The 17,111-nt window shown below is 45.6% G+C and overlaps 1 protein-coding gene across 1 annotated transcript in view; it reads right to left on the bottom strand.

Annotated features, from left to right (window-relative positions):
• Nucleotides 1-17,111, bottom strand: part of Tesmin (testis expressed metallothionein like protein) — a 32,897-nt gene that overhangs the window by 13,828 nt on the left and 1,958 nt on the right. Inside the window, exons 2-5 of the mRNA XM_019209240.1 lie at nucleotides 14,293-14,448; nucleotides 11,819-11,939; nucleotides 10,356-10,432; nucleotides 7,124-7,218 (exon numbers count right to left, since the gene is read on the bottom strand). Of these exons, the coding sequence (XP_019064785.1) occupies nucleotides 7,124-7,218; nucleotides 10,356-10,432; nucleotides 11,819-11,939; nucleotides 14,293-14,448 (449 nt within the window). The remainder of the gene's footprint in view (nucleotides 1-7,123; nucleotides 7,219-10,355; nucleotides 10,433-11,818; nucleotides 11,940-14,292; nucleotides 14,449-17,111) is intronic.

Below are 17,111 nucleotides of genomic sequence, written 5' to 3'. Positions count from 1 at the left end.
GGTTTTTTTTTTTTTTTTTTTTTTGTGAACCAAGTTTCAGACTTCTAGGTTTTACCCATGTGGGCCCCACATCTCTGTCCCTTCAGTGGGGCTCTCAGCAACTTCAGCAGGAGCTCTGCAATGGAAAGTCATGTGAAGATTGTGGTTAGGGTTGCTAGATATAGGAAATGGGAATGCTCTCCCCTTCCCAAGTGGAACTAAGGCTAAGCAGTATAAAGACCAGAAGAAGTATCCTATAGCAAGAGATGAGGGCAGGGCAGGCAATGTGAGTGACAGATTCTCTGTCTGGTAGGGTGGACAAGAGGGCAGTTTCAAGTGCTGCTAAACACAGCCATTAAAGCCACCTCTTGTGGCAGCCATACTATCTACTTCCGGTTCATAGTTCTGCTGGATCATCACTCCTACCACCTCCCTCCACTGAGCCCCCAGGACTTGGTACCCTGGTGGGAAGAATTTTTATGAGAGAATTTCAATATAGTTGTGGCAGTGAGTGTGAGGTGTCAACTTGATTTGCTTTGGAATCTGCCTGTAGGGCTGGTGGAGCACACCCCTGGATGTGTCTGGGTGGGTCAGAGCAGTGTAGCCTTGGGTCCCTTTCTATGTGGAAACATGGAAACATGTGGTCCCTTTCCTGTTCTTCTCTGGCATCGTTTCCCTACTTTACTTCCTGGCCATCATGGACTAAGCAGCTTTGCATCACCACATCTTTCTGTCATGATATTTCTACCTTGGAGTCAGCTGACCATGGAGTAAATCTTCTTAAAACATGAGCCAAATTAAACCTCTCCTTTAAGTCAAGGGTTTTGGGTATTGTGTCCAGCAATAGTAAAGTTAATATAGAAAATTGTACTAGAAAAATAGGATTATTGTGTAGTTTAGAAGCCTTTGGAACTGGTTTGCAAGAAGAGTTTGGAAAGGTTGCTAGAGAAGCCTAAGCTTGATAGGTGATTTTGGTCAGAGGTCAGAAGACCACATTGCTGCTGGAAATGTGGACAGTAAAGGCCAGACTCAAGAGGTTTCAGTTGGGAGCAAAGACTTCTTTGGAAAATGTACTAGGTGTTATCTGTGTTATACTCTGATAGAAAAATTGTCTACATCTTGCCCAACGTCCTCAGACATTGTAGGAGACTGACCTTAATTGCAGTGAACTAATTAATCTGGTGAAGGAAATTCAAAGGAAACCCAACATAAAGGCTATGGCATGGGTACTGCCAGTGGCTTTTAGCCAGGTTTATAGTTGAGAAGTGGGGGCAAAAGGGCAGAGCAGAAAACTTTGAAAAAAACTTCATTTTCACCCAGATAGACCAATGTATAAAGTTGGGTTTAAAGGGGGTGTGGCCGCTGAAGAGATTTGTGCCATTAAAAAGAAATCAGGTATGTTGTACAGGGATAAGAAGTAAGATGCCTTGAGGGCACCTCAGAAACCAGCAAGACTTTATTCATTGCAGCCTCAAGGCTGTAAAACTAAACCTTTTATTCAAGAAGAGAGTCCTGGGAACCTCTACTCAAGAATAAAAATGGTTTCCTAGGATTCATTTCACAGTTATTCAGGTACTCAGAGGCACTGAAGCCATAGTCCAATGGGACCTGACTGCTACCCTAACTGACACAGACCTTGATATCATCCATATGATACTGGTTTTACTGGTATGGAATGCAAGATATATGGTATGAGATAGGACTCTACCCAGGTTTTAAAGGAAAGCCTGGAAGATAAGGCAAAGAGTCTCTGAGAGGGCAGCACATGAAGCTGTGGGAATGAACCCAAAGGTACCGAGGAGACCTCAGAAAGTTGGAGACACCAGAAACATGAATACCTGCTGAGAAAAGTTGCAAGCCAGGAACAGAGCCAATTCGATAGAGGAACTATGTGGGCTGTAAGGGCAAAACCATTTGGATGGGCCTCCTGAAGCCCTTTGGAACTCACATTTTACCACTGTGTGCCCCAGATGCCAGATGCAGAGCTACAGGATTTAAAGTTTGTCCTGCTGGGTTTAAGTCTTGCTTTGGTCTGATTTTTTTTTTTTTGTACTGGGGATCAAACTCAGGACCCCATACTTGCCAGGCAGGCACTGTGCTGCTGAGCTACAACCCCAGCCTTTGTCTGATTCTTTTCTATCTTCTTATTCCTCCCTTTTGGAATGGGAACATTTACTTTATGCCACTGTATCATGGGATTATATACCTAGTTTTTTATTTTTACAGAAGTTCAGAGCTGTGAGTTTACCTTGAGTCTCAGAAGAGACTTGGCCTTGAACTTTTGAAAAATGCTGGAACTTCTGAGACTTTGGGGAAGGGATTGTAGTTTTCTGTTGTATGCAGGATAGTGCATTATGTTAGGTGGAATTATGTACTTACTATTGTCCTTATTTGAAGATTAAGTATTGTTAAAGAAAGCATGAAGTTGACAAAGGGTGAGATGCAGTGGTTAGGGTAGAGTGTTAACTTGCTTGGCTTGGGATCCACCTGAGGGGTTGGTGAAACACATTTCTAGGTCACAGAGGCATGTCCTGGGTTGTATCTTTGGTCCCTCACCCCTTCCTCTCCGGCACTATTTCCTTGCTCTGCTTCCCAGCCACCATGAACTAATCAGCTTTGCTTCACCACATCCTTCTGCTTTGGAGCCAGCCAACCATGCACTGAATCCCTTCTCCTCCTTTAAGTTGTGGGTGTCAGGTATTGTGTCTCAGCAGTGGGAAAGCTGACTAAACCAATTTATCAGACTTTCAGAAAACAGGGTGTAGAAATGTTACAGTTAATCCTCAACAATGATGACACATTTAGCACTGCCAGAAGGACTAGACTAGAGGATGTAAACCAAAGTCAAGAAAATTGCATCCCTTGAAATGTGGGAAGTGCCAGTTTTTAAGTTAACAGGCCAAGATAATACCATAAGATCCAAACCAGGTTCGTGCCAAAAGCATGGCTTCTGCTTGTTCTGGTTTACAAAGAGTGTCAAGATGCGGCCATTGAAAATTAACTGCAGCATGTACACTACTAAACTGGTCTGGTTTGTCTACACTGTGCTCTACTTACTCACTTCTAAACAACCTTATTTCATATTTAATAATGAAGGATTTGTGGTTACTTACAATTTCAGACACTGGGATTTGGTACAGTTACATGGCTTTTTAGACTTTGTGTCCCATGAACTAAGAGTTACTCTACAAAGATTAAAAAAGAAAATGTATTCAGATGGTTACTCTGTAAAAAGATAATTAGCTAAGCAGCTGGTGTTTTCAACAAACACTAATAATCCAACACCAGACATTTACAGGTATTATTCCTAGGTGCCTGGGCATGTACTGGGGGTGGCAGCACAGTTCACATGTGATATGACTGGCCTTGCCTGACCCACCAGTGCATGGCTGGCAATCCATAGGGTGGGAAGTGAGGTCCCATGCCGTATACACTTCAAAAAGCTTTCTAGAGTTTTTTCTGTGACCTGTTTAAGTCTCTTCTTATTCTCTTTCTACTCTGTGTGTTCTCCCCTACCAAGTGCCCCCCACCTGAATGCTAATGGGAAATATGCATCAAGGATAAACCATTGTCTATACAGTATACCAGTGTTAAAGCTACCCACACTGTAATGTTACCAACAGCGTCAAAGCCTGTTCTGAGTGTATCATGTGATCTTTGGGGATTACCTTATTCTGGGGAAGGGATTATTACAACTGCCTCCCAACTGTCTGTGTGATTTGCCCAGCAGCCATCTTGAGAGGAGAAGAAAGCACTCCTCTCTTTAGGTGTCTCAAGCACTGATGAATGTGGGCATTGTTCACAGGCGATGCTCACTGTGAGAACTCCCGGCATTAGTGATGCCGGAAGTGGGACTGGTGATGGTGAAAGGAGAGACATGGGCAAACCCTGAGTATGAGGAGGGCCTGGCAGGTGAGCGTGTACTGCACTGAGCTTTCCTCTGTGTAGTGTACTGCTGCTTCTGGCCAAGAGCACATCAAGTCCTGAATTTCTTTTGTTTGGGTTTTTTGTTTTATTTGTTTGAGACAGAGCCTCAATATGTAATTCAGGCTGGCCTTGAACAAACTGTGTGGCCCAGGCTGGCCTCAGACTCATGGCAATCCTCCTGCCTCAGGCTCCTGAGTTCTGGGATTACAGGTGTGTGCCAACAGCCTAGCTTAAATTTCTTAAAGATCTAGACTAGCACTTGGTGCAGGATGAATGCTGTGATGTTTGTTGTATGGTTATAATTCAGGTTTTACGCCCAGAAGGAGGCCAAGCCTTTTATTCTGTCTCCTGTGTCTGAGCCCACACTCTCAGCTCCTAAGATACTGAGGGAGTAGGAGTTCAATGTGTGTCTGTGTGGCAAGAGCAGCCAGCGTGCTTGGACTAGGGGCCTGACACATAGTCCAGACAGAGGTGGGTGCTTCAGAAAGAAATAACTTTTAAATTTACAGTGTCTGTCATGGAAGAATCCACCAAATAACTGGGGACATGAGATGGATGATTGAAAATTTAGAGATCATAACATAGTACATAACCCACCATCAAATTGTTTGATACTAATTGTAAATACTACAATAAAATTCAGGCCCAGGATAATTTAATACAGTTGGAAAAAATTAAACTACTACAGAAGGAAGCAGAACAAATTATGTTTAAGGTTATAAATTTTCTTTATTGTGGGTCAAAAAGTGCCTTCTGTGAAAGAGCAGCCTGAGAAAACACCACGTGAGCCATGAGCACGTGGTGTGCAGGGGACTCTGTAACTGCAATGAGGCGGGAAAGACTTTCACTTGGTCATCTCTTGGGCCAACCTAAAAGTTAGAAGGGTTACACACGATCCGGACAGCACTGCCTCGGAAAAGCATCATGGTGATGCACCCACAACGAGATGTTACCTCATCTTTAAGAAAAACTTCCAGAGATGCAGGCTCTGGATATTCTTTATTATGAAGTTGAGTATTTACCAAAAATGATATATCAGCCATGTGTAAGTATCCACATTTATGATCTGACTGAGGGTCAGATTATTAAAGCTGGTCAGTAACAGGACATACTTTTTTTGCCAGCCTTCTACACTGACCAAATTAGTATAAAAATTACCTATGTGATTGCTATTAGAGTAAAAAGGGCCAAAATACATAAGCAGAAAATTCTCCTTCACAAGAACTCCACGACTTTGTGGAAGCCCATACAAGACATGACTTTTTATTAAGAGGGTTTCTGGTATTATAATAACCAAAGGTGAATAAGCTAGCTAGTTCATTACCCAGCTCTAAGAACTATGGTTGGGTCAATTCATGCATTTGGCCTCAAGACCCAAGCCAACCTACTTCTCTATCATCTGGTAGTTTAGCTAGGTTGAAATGATGTTGGGCTGACAGGGCTTCTTTTCTGACACCTTCAGACCTAGGCTGACCTCGTCAGAGTCAAAAGAGGGCTAATGAGGCACATGAAGGGGTGGACAATGCACTAAATCAGTGGTGGTTGGGAACATACAGAATAAAACCACCAGCCAACAGTTCTCTGAGTGCTCCCTTACTAGCAACGATAAACCGGCAGAGTCCAGAATAGCATCCGTGCTGTGGGTGTTGAGACAAAAAGCATCAGGCTGATTCAGGGGAGTGACGGCAAATCGAGTAATTATTTGCAGCAACAGAACCAAACCAAACCAAACCCACAAAGCTCATGTTGCTTCTGACACATCACTTACATGAGAAAAGCTTTTGTATCTTGCATAATTACTTCAAAATAAAGAAAAATGTTTGACTGAGAAATTCTAATATTGACTGAGGAGAAGGAGTGGGAGGGGGAGAGAAAGTAAGGGAAGAAGGCAGAAGACAAAAAGAGGAAAGAAGAAAGTTTGCCACAGAGAAAGCTGCGCCCCTGAAAGTGCACAGTGGCTGTACCACAATGAGGGCTCAGATGGCCACGCGTTGTGAGAGCCCACACTGCTCTAGACACAACAGAGCTTACAGTGGCACGATATCACTGACTGGATGTATCTAGAGCACAACAAAGCTACCATGAACATTTTGAGGCTCGTAGAATTGTGGATTATACTATGCAACTGAAGATGCAACGCTGCCAGCAGAATCCAGAAGCTTCATAAGATGCTTTTGTCTCATCCAGAAATGTTATGATGAGATGTCCAATGACAATACCAATTGTGTCCTCATGATCCATCACACCAGCGAGTGAGGCAAGGACTGTGGTGCCACACAGTCCCTGTCCTTCACAGTCACTGGAAGCAATCAGCGGAAGGAACACCCGCTCAAACCAAGTCAGCAGGTCCCGTGCACAACCACCTCCCAGTGCCAACGCGGAGCTCCAACAGTAGACTGCACTCGAGTCTAGTCTGTCTTCAGGGCCCCTCTAGGACTTCAGCCTTTCATTTCTGCCCTCAGACCACTCTCTTAACACTTACCAAGGCCATGTTGTGCCCAAGGGCAGACCCTGCAGGAACTGGGCAGCACCAGGGGTCGGTTCACCTTTCACAAGGTGCTGTGAAGGGTCCTCTGGGCCCCAGATTCACGACTACCTAGACTCGGCCACGACACTCTTAGGGGCAGGAACAGACTGATCTCACTGCTTCAATTCAGGAGAAAGGATGGCCCAGAAGTCAGCACATGAACGTGAACTTGACAAAGCATTTCAACCAGCTTGGTTAGTTGAATTAGTTACAGTCATAAATACAACTTTAAAACGGTAAGACAAGGTCCCAGCTCAGAGCAGCCCATGTCCACCAGAGACACAAGTACAGACTCACTGGGACCCTGCCACAGAGCTGGTGCTGGCTCAGCACAGAGGGCAGAGGGCACAGGCAGCTCTGCAGCCACCTCCTATATTAAGTGGCTGCCACTGGATTACTTGCATTGATCACAACAAAAAAGAAATAGACCAGTACATCTTGAAACTATGTGAAACCAAGACCAAGCTACAAATGGCAACAAGCCCTGAAGCCTGGTTACAGAACAGGGGACAGTGGGGTGGAAACCAAGGGCTGCTCCAGACCAGACTTTCCAGCAATAACAACCACACGTGTACAGCCAAAGTCGGAACTAACCTTTCCAAAGCTAATTCTGTAGTATAAAAGGAACCCCAGAGGTACACAAAACTCTTATATTAAAAGAACTGATAGTGTATTGCTTTTAATCCTTACCCAGCCAAAGTCATTTTCACCGGCCCTGGAAGAGTCGGTTCCGAGGGGAAAGCAGGCCCATTGTTGGCTGCCGATGGGAGGGCACCACTGTCAAGCTGCAGAGAGACAAAGGGAAAATGTTTTGCATGAGCACGTGTATTCAGAGTTCCAGCCAGCCTCTGTGTGCAGATAAACATTCTTTTTTCTCTCCATCAGCGGTAGTGAACCTAGGGCACATGTATTGCAGTGGGCTCCTGGTATCACTGAAAGCTCTTAAAGGTTTATCATTTCTGCCCTGGGTTCATACCACAATCTCCTCTTAACTATGTCCAGGCCTCATTACCACAAAGAATCCACTACCACCTGAGCACTCCAGGTCGAGGCTGTCTCCAGGACCTGCCCAGCCATAGGACCCTGGGACACAGACAGAAGTGGGGGAGGCAGGGCCACAGGGGGCCAGGAGAAAAGGAACCAGCAGTCAGCCGGCTGGGGAAGGGTGCTACAATGGAACTCTTACTTCCTTTCTATGAATTACAAGTCGTAAAGTAAAAGCAATTGCAACTTTCCATAAACTAAAAGCATGCTTATTATGTTCTTAGTATAAGAGATTTTGACATTTGAAGTCTTTTGGTAGTCACTAATTTTCATCTATTCAAAACAATATTTTGCGGTGAATTTTAACACATTCCAAAGCAGTGCCACCATCTCTGCAACATCCATGTCCTCTGCTCTCTCAAGTCGTATTTTCCTTTCTACCACTCAGGTGTAGGAAAAAGGGTAGGCAGCCAAACCATCACTGGCCTAACTTCCTTCTGAGAGCATGAGATAAAATTAGATTAAAAATGCTTTGTGTGTGTGTGTGTGTGTGTGTGTGTGTGTGTGTGTGTGTATGTGAGCTTTTTTCAAAAAGCACCCTTTATCCATCCTCTTCACTTCCTGTCTCCTGCCCCCTTCTTCAGTTCTGTGTCATCACCATCTGTGAGAGCCAGAAGACATTGGGAAACTGTCCTGGTTCAGCTTCTTGCAGGCAGCAGAACCACTGAGCTAAATCCCCGGCCCAACCTGCAGATTCTGATCCAGCCTATCTGAGTCTCAGGCCTGTGCAGGCCCTGGGATTTCGCACTTCTAGTAGTCTGAGGGAATGTCAGTGCTTCCCACCATGCTCCATGGTCTGAGTGGAGAGGCCCTAAGGAGCAGGCAGAACTTGGGGTCTGGCGAGGAAGTCAGGGATTCTTAGGATGTAGCAAATACAGTATTAAAAGAATTGTCTCTGATGTGCCAGGGTAAGAAGTCAGGGGAGTCGAGACGGACAATAACACACACAGTTGAGGAAAGATGGGGAGGCGGCGGAAGCAGGAGGCTTTAATCACTGGGCATTTCTCATGCCAGATCTTAGAGCTGGGAGAGCAAGCACGAGAGTGCCTTTCTGCGTGATGACTCAAACAGTGAAGGAAGGAAACTGGTGGCGTGGACAATGCCCACAGATGGAAGAGTCTGCCCAGTACCTGCAGGCTCCCTAGCAGCTGCTTACCAGTTGTGGCCTAGACCTGTTTGTCTGTTTGTTAGTATGATTTTTCTGGCTAACATCTAACTTGAGAAATAATATACTCATCCTTTCAACAAATATTTTACCTTATTCACACTTGCTGCCTCCCAGACTCATCTATTTGCCTGGCTTTCAACACACCATCCTTGTACCACGGAGTCCCAGCTTCATCCCCCTGCACAGATCTTCCTCTCTGCCCTCCCGCACATCTGCATGGGGTGCCTGAGACACCTCCAACTGATAGGCCAGGCAGAACTGGAACTCCTTGACTCCCTTGAAACATCTGCATTAGTTTGTCTCTCTGATGCAAACTCCACCTTTCCATTTGTTCAGGCTGAAAATCAGCAAACGGGGTGCAGTGATGAGTCTGCGGGCTGTGGGGAAGGGCCAGAGGGTTTCACAGAGCTGGCAAGCTGTGTCTCCAGTGTACTCCATCCTTGACTCCTCTATCTCTTTATATCCCTCAGCCGGTCCAACAGCAACACATCCTGTTGGCTCAACCTACTAAGTCCTGAGAAGCTACTCCTTGCCACCTCTGTTGCTACTACTTGATCTGAGCCACCGTCATCTCCCATGGAGATTACAGCTACAGCAGGTTCCTTTGCCTCCACCCTGGCCCTCCTGCAACAGCCCCTTTGCAAGCAGGGTGAAAGCCACATCTTCCCTTATCCTGGACTTCCTCCCTACTGCCCCTCTCTTGCTTGCTCTGTCCCAGCCCTGCTGGCCCGCTTGCTGTCACTGCATGAAGCATGACCCTCCTTGAGGTCTGTCCTGTTCCCTCTCCCTGGAAGGTTCTTCCTGTGACCACATGCTCACTCATCTCTTTCAAGACTTGCTCTAATGCCACCTTCTCCATGCAGCTGTGACTACCTTATTTGAATTTAAAAGCCATCCATTCCCCTAATTCTCCTCCTCCTCCTCCTCCTCCTCCGCTCTTCTGTATGGTTTCCTTGTTAGGTTTGTTTGTCACCTGCTGCTTGCGTTAAAAGGTAAGCTTCAGGAGAGTAGAGCTGAGTGTTTTGTTTTGTTGGTGGGTTCGCTGATGTCTTAGGCCAGCACCGGTCCTGATGCAAGTGGGCAAAGTCCCCACAGGCCAGGCCTTTCGCCAGGTCTTAGTTTACAGAAATGAATGACACACATGGACTCTGTGTCTGTGGAGCTGCACTCTTGTGTGTAGAAGCAGGCAGACAGGCAGACACAAGGACAGAAAGACCGAACAACAGAAGACAATGACAGTGCTGTGTAGAGGATGAGACCAGTGCTGTGACAGTGACTGGCTTTCTGTGCTGGGGAATCAGGAGAAGGCTCTGGTAGGGAGAAACATTCATGGCAGGACTTCAGGACAAAAGCACATGGCATCTAACTATATAGGTAATACTTGCAGAGTATGGTGTCATCACAAAAGCAGGTCCACAGCCAGGAGGCCTGTGGGACTGCAAAACACAAGGTTAGCAAGCGGGTGAGGTGAGTGTCAGGCGGCTGTGGGGAAGGGCAACTCGGGTCGCTGGACTGACAGAGAACCATGTCTCCTATTCACTGCATCCTGCCCGCACCTGCCGTGGAGGTAAAGCAATCTGATACTTGGTAAATGTTTCACTGCCGATTTTTAACTGGAGGAGAAATTCTGTTCCTGAGTGATCTCAATTACAACTGAAATTTTGAGACAATAATGCCCAGTTGTATTTTTGTATTAAAACAACGACTCACTTGCTGTGTAAGGAGATTTAGTTTTGCTGGTACTGGCAAAAGTCTTCCGACTAAAGTAGTCAGTGGTTTAGTGACATCTGTAAGGAAGACAGTTAAAATTAATCAATAGCATGCATTGTTCTTCCACTTACATAGGGAAGAAAGTACCAAAATGTATCCTAGATGTATCATGTACAAAGCTCCTTGTTCTATTTGTGTTTTTCTTCTACAAAACTTTTTAAGTCAGGGTCTTTTTAAACTTATAACCTTTATTTGATTTTTTGGAGGTTTTGTCATAAAGTTACTTGATCTGAGCTTGCAAGGGATAGTGCACTATAGTAAAAGAGCATTATTACTGCACAGGTTCCCACGCCGTGGCAAGCACTATGGGTGCTGTAGCAAAAGCACCAGGGCAGTGCCTGGTAGGTGACCTCTTCAGTGAAAGACCAGTGACACCTGTTGGACACTGTAGGAACTACTTGCCATTTCCGTCCTCCAAATGCTTAGTAAATTGCAGGATGCAAATGCTTATGAAACTATTTGGACCAAACTACTCACACAGGAACTGAAAGGCATTCCTCCCCTGGCCTAAGGGGATGGTGAAGAACATCCCTGAAACATCTAGGGGCCTGCAGACCTTGGTGCTCTGGAGTTGGAGTGGAGACACGTGCACGTCCTCCACTCTTCAGCCTGTGCCCTCCCCCTGCAAACTGAACATATTTCCTTCTCTAGGCTTCTCTCCTTTGAGTGAGTGATGATGGACTTGGACCACAGGGTGCACTATTTTATGGTGATATTTAATAGCATGCAGCATATTTTATATACACAAGGAGCTGAGGGAGGGGCCATGTCACATGACAAGGAGACTGAACTGGAAAAACATTACATAAATCTCCTCTTTATGTGGATCTGAAGGTGATAGGATTTTGGCAGAGGAAAAAATATCTCCTTGCATGCAGAGAGCATCACGGATGTAGCCGTGACCTACAGGGACCAGAGAACCCAGGCTTGAACCTACTCCTATGTAGCTAGGGGCTTCTTGGGGCAAGGCCCAGCCCCAGCTCTTCTACCATAGAAAAGTAAATGTCACAAAGACATTTCCCAGTCCCCAGAGAAGGATGGGATGTGGAGTTAAGGAGTCACAGTTTCTCTTTTTGCTCCAGACTTCACAGGCCAACATGAACTCTCCTGGGTTTGATCCTGGTTTGAGATTGCTGGAAGGCCAGGAAGCGTCTGGTACAGAAACATTCCAGTCAGCTCAACATCTTACAGTGGCCTGAGTGTATGCACAGAGATGCTCTTCTAAGAATCAGTGGTGGACTCCGTGAGACACCATCCTAAGACTGTGTCACTCACTACTGTGGGCCATGAGGTGTGCTTAATACTCTGTCTCTTTGACTTTTACCCTATACACAAAGCCAAACATATTCACTTACCAACTTATATAGGACATGTGACATAATTTTCATGCATTTACTTTGTACCTGACTGTAGACAATTATTTTGGTCTTGATACTGAGGAACCAAATGAAGTGCTTTTAGTTCTCTTGTGCCAGAATTGTCTATACACAGCACTTGTGTGCCCCCTTTCAACTGACATATCACCTAAAATGAAAAACAACAATCAGGTCACCTAAAATGAAAAACAACAATCAGGTTTCATTAGTCCAGTCGTACAAACATAAGCAACCTTAGATGTGGGAAAAGAGCTTTAATCCAGGTAAGTTGGAAAACTGTATCTATTCTCAATTTCTTCCCCTACAGTAACTGTTTCCTATACTCCCCAAAGCCATCTCCTGCAGTGTGCTCTATGTACTCTAGCCCTTCTCCTGTCTTCCTCCGCAGGGGTCCGGCCACTGAGACTGAGTGTAAGGACTGGGTGACCATACACAGCTTCCTGCACCTTGTGCTTCACTGTGCGGCCCGCACTAATGGAGTGGGCTGCTCGCTGGCCCTGGCACCTTTCAGACCTGGTTGGGTTTCCTGAAGCCCTCTCTGTGGCTGGGCACATATGAAAACTAAACTTTAGTTTTACTGTAGTTGCTCTTTCCTGCCACACACATTGTTATTTAATACATTTTTAAAGGTCTGTTTATTTCCTACAAGTACAGTTTAGAAAAGTTAATCCAAGAACTAGACAATTCTGAGAAGCCATATCAACTTTTCTGGCCATGCCATGTACCATCAGATCCTCTATTTAGGTTCTGACTACTAATCAGCTCTCAGCAAGTCAAGCGAGTCTGTCAGTCCAATCCATCAGTCAGTCAAAAGCGCTGATGGAGCTCTCTGTGTTACAAATGGCATGGACATGACCGCCAAATGAGCCATAATCTCTGCCCACACAGCTCCCAATTCCGATGACAATATCACAACCACACAGAGAAGCCCTGGATTCCAGCCTTAGGTTGGACAGGAAAATCCTAAAGAGCATCCCAGTGTCACCAAAATAACAGAGAGCCACTAGGGTAGAGAAGCAAGTCCCTAGCTTGAAATGTCCTGACAATTCATGTGAAGCCAGTGCTCATGTCCAGTGGGATTTTATTTGTTTTGGAGGATATAGTTGCAACTATGTACACACATGTGCATTAAACTGGGGAAAGGCTGAGAGTGGGCTTTCCAGGCCAATGTTGTACTCTCCTGGGTTGACACTTCAGAGCCCCTGCCAACATCCACTTACAGTCTAGGGGAATCAGAGGGCTCTCATCCCTCAGGCCTGTGGGTTCCACAAAAACTCTACTGTCAGACCGAGGGACCCAAGTGGAATCACTGTCAGAGGTGGGTGCAAGTGTTTGCCACAGCCTAGCCATATTTCATGGGGAGCTCATTTTCAAGTATTTCCTGGATACTGTCTATGCCTGAGAGCTGGGGCCTCGTTCTAGAAGAAGAGAGCTGCTAGAGGGAAGACAGTCCCTGAGCACTTCACTAAAGGAATGCTGAAGCAGATTCTCTGGGCCCCCCAGGCCTAGTCCTCACTGTATGAGATCCAGAGTTCTAGGCACACGACTCACAACAATCATGATTATGAAGACGAGTGCAGGCAGTGTGACTAATATCTCTTATTATCTCATCCATGAAATGAGGCTTAAAAGTCATGCCCACCCTAGAGTTTTAGGAGGATAAAATGAAATTGCACAGGTGCAAAAATATGAAACAAACCCAAGGAGTGTTAGATCACATTCCTACAAAAGTGGTAGTTGCCATTAAAAATCTGAAAGAGGATGGGTATGATAGTGCACGTCTGTAATCCAGCACTTGGGAGACTGAGGCAAGAGGATTGCCATGAGTTTGGGGCCAGCCTGGGCTACATAGTAAGCTCAAGGCCAGCTTGAACTGCATAGCAAGACCCTGTCTCAGAAAGAGGAAAAAAAAAGGAAAGAGAGAGGGAGGGAGGGGAGGGGAGGGGAGGAGAGAAGGGAAAAGAAATCTCTAGGGAGGTAGGGAAGAAGGAAGGGAGGAAGGAGGGGCCTCTGCCTGAAGCCATAGAGTTGTAGGACCCGGGATTTAGCTCAGTGGTTCCACTGCCTACCTCGCAAGCACAAGTGTAAGGCCCCAAGTTTGATCCCTGGTACCAAACAGACAAATACAGAACTATAGCTCCATCCCCTGCAGCATGACAAAGCATAGGGGGCTCAACTGCTTTTCCCACCCCAGTGCCTGATGCCCAGCTCTTTGTGAACTGAAATCACTTGTGGTTACTCTCCTTAACGAGCACAGCAACGTCCCAATTCTTGATTTGCTAAGATCAAGGACAAATGAGAATCTTAGAGGTGAAAGTTGAAAAGTCAAATGCCCTAGTGACAGTCCTCCTTGTAGATGAGCCTTACCTAAAGTGCTGACCCAACAAGTGAAGAAGGGGAGAAACAACAGAGGGTTAATCTATCTGCTTAGTAATGATGGGCTGACGTTTGACAGAACACGTATGGTGCACGCTTTTTTAAAATTTTTTTGGCATAGTTACCATTGGGCTGGAGTCTCTCTTAGGAGAGGAGCTAATGGAGTCCTCTGCTTCTTGGGATGGTAGAAACTTGCAACAGGATTCCTGAACAAGAGGGTTTGGGAAAGCTGCTTCCTCCAGATTACTTGCCACAGTGCTACCTGCTTCCTTTATTTCGACCTAGAAAAAGTAATCTTTATTTCAGAGAACACATTGTACAATACAGAACATTCAAATTTGAGTTCCAGGCCAGGGATGTATAGCTCAGTGGCACTGCACCTGCCTGACAAATGAAGGTCCTGAGTTCTATCCCCAGTACCGTAACAAACAAGCAAATTTGAGTTCCATATACAAGTTAGAGTACTGTACCTTCCTCCCTTTTGCCCTGGTGTGTCTAAAGGCATTATCCTCCCTAGAAAAGGTTACAAGTCATCTGTGCAGCCCCACTAGGGACTGAGGACTCTGAGGACCAAAACTGTGAGGTATGGAGATGTGATTTTGATGTGGTGCTTGTGCCACCAGAATCCCCAGTTGGTGGCGTGCCTCTTGCTCTAACAGCCCCTACTCTACCACAACAGGAAGCCTGGCAGGGCCTCCTCAGTATCTCCTTTACTGCACATCCTTTCTGCTCACTCAGTGGGGTGTGTTGAATGCTCTAATCAATTATTTTACTTTTACCTCAAGAAGCCCCTAATTCTCAGTGATGTCTTAGTACTATTTATACTATAACTTATCATTCTGGCTGCATTTAAATAGTCATGACACTGGGAGTAGCCCTTTCCTGGCTTAGCAGTAGGATGATAATTAATGTGAACCAGCAAGGGATAATTGCCAGTTTCATTTGCAAGCACTGCTCTGCAACAACACCCAACTCAATGGCGACACACTAGCAAAACTGCCCAAAATAGGAGAAAACAAAATGTTACTGAAAAATCAATGGAATCCTAAATACTGAAAAGTCTCCATGGTTAAAAAATTCCCATCAGAACCGAGTGTTTGAATATTGGGGTGCTTCCTTTGAGCGTCAGCTAAGTGAATGGAAGAGCGGGAAGCAGTGCCCACTACACGTCCTTACCCAGCTCCTCACCGCTGCCTGCCTGGGCGGCCTGCCAGAACAGATGAGCCAGGAGGCCTCTCAGAGTCCTCCAAAACCAGTGCTGATGCCAACAGGAAATCACAGAATAGGAACCACCTTGCCAAACACGGGGGTAACTCAAACTTGGAGACTGATCTAAAAAAAAATTCAGAGTCCCACACGATAACAATGACCATGGACTGGCAAATCCTTAGCTTGGAAGACTAACATCTGGGAATAAATCTTAGAGGAGATGGAGACAAATTTAACTAGATTTCAAGTTATAGCTTTATTTTGAACATCTCAAATCTTACAAAATGCAGAAACCTTGAACTTTTTCTTTTGTTTGCTGCTTTAGGGAACTTGCTACACACATCACATCAAAGTTTAAACTTATCTCCCTATAACCAACAAATGCTATATCATTTCCTTGGTTCCATGCAGTCACTGTCTCATCTATTTACACTATAGTGAAATTCCACTTTTACAGAATGAATCTAAATGAAGGGCAGTAGTGCAAGTGTGTTTCTGGGGGTAAAAAAGGGAATAAGCAAGTCATCTAGATATTTAAAGTAATGGCACTGTTTAAATGATAATATGCCCATGTTCTATATTTTTCATCTTATTAATCAGGAAACAGTCCATAAAAATTCAAAAGACAAAGCCTGTCTTGCATTGTCAGACCGGCAACCTGTCAAACCTGGTTGACGGTAGGAGAGAACTATGCTGTCTTTGAAACCAGCTAATCCCCTGCCCTGTCCCAACTCTTGAGGACCAACAAGCAAGAGGTGTTGGGACCCCAGCTGGTTCTCAGAGAGGTCTTTTCCCTGGGTTAAGGCTTTGCTCCATGATTCCTCTAAGGACAAACTGAGAATGACAAAGGCCCCCACGCTCTGCCCCACCTTTACCTGTACACTAAAAAGTGTGGATTAGGACAAGAGAGAACCAGAAAAGCAGAAATCTGAGCTCCTGCAGCTGTGGCTTATGCTATATGAAGTAAAGCTCCAATAAGCAACAATTTAAAAAATGTTCCACAAAGGCTTCCTAGATCCTAAAGTGCTTGGATGAGTAATTCAGTGTTTTAAACTGGACCTTTTTGGGGGGGAGGGGTATGCACTTTGTTTCCTTGGAGATGATTCATTTCATAAAAAGAAAGGGTGGGAGGATCTGTTTCTTCTAGTTTCATCAAAAAGAAAGAATTACCAGTGACTCCGTGGCCAAAAATGTCAATTAGCTAAGTCAGCAAAATTCATTTAGGCTCTGATTTCTACCGCAGGCGCTTAAAGAGCCAGCCCTTATCCCCCGGAGGGACAACGTAACAACACCTTGACTTTAAGGCTCAACAAACACAAATATGGAATTCTTGGTGTACTAAGGAACCTAGTCTATTAAAAGGCGGGAAAAAGTGAAACGGGCAGGGGATGTCGCTTTAGTGGTACAGTGCTTTCCTAGCGTGAGCGAGGCCCTGGGCTTCATCCCCAGCACCACAGGAAGCAAAACCAAAAACCAAAAAATGTAAGATGCAAACACCCGAACTCTCATTAGGCCACATTGAGTGGAGCTGCTTCCTCAGAGCCAGTGTGACAACGTGGCCCGAGCTAACACGCTGCTCCCAAGCTGTCTGTGGCTGCGGCCAGCTCTGAAGCCAGGGCACGGCCGCCTGAGGGAGAAAGCCTGAGGTGGGCTGGACGGCGACGGGGTCGCCCCCCGCCCTGCGGGGGACCCTGGACAGGGGCCCGTGAGGGGGCCTCCTGCTACAGACCCGGCC

The sequence above is a fragment of the Fukomys damarensis genome, unplaced genomic scaffold (genome assembly GCF_012274545.1).
Source record: "Fukomys damarensis isolate Sample0158 unplaced genomic scaffold, DMR_v1.0_HiC HiC_scaffold_27, whole genome shotgun sequence".
Taxonomy (NCBI): domain Eukaryota; kingdom Metazoa; phylum Chordata; class Mammalia; order Rodentia; family Bathyergidae; genus Fukomys; species Fukomys damarensis.
The sequence above is the reverse complement of the archived record's forward strand: the minus strand, read 5'-3'. Positions and strand labels throughout refer to the sequence as shown.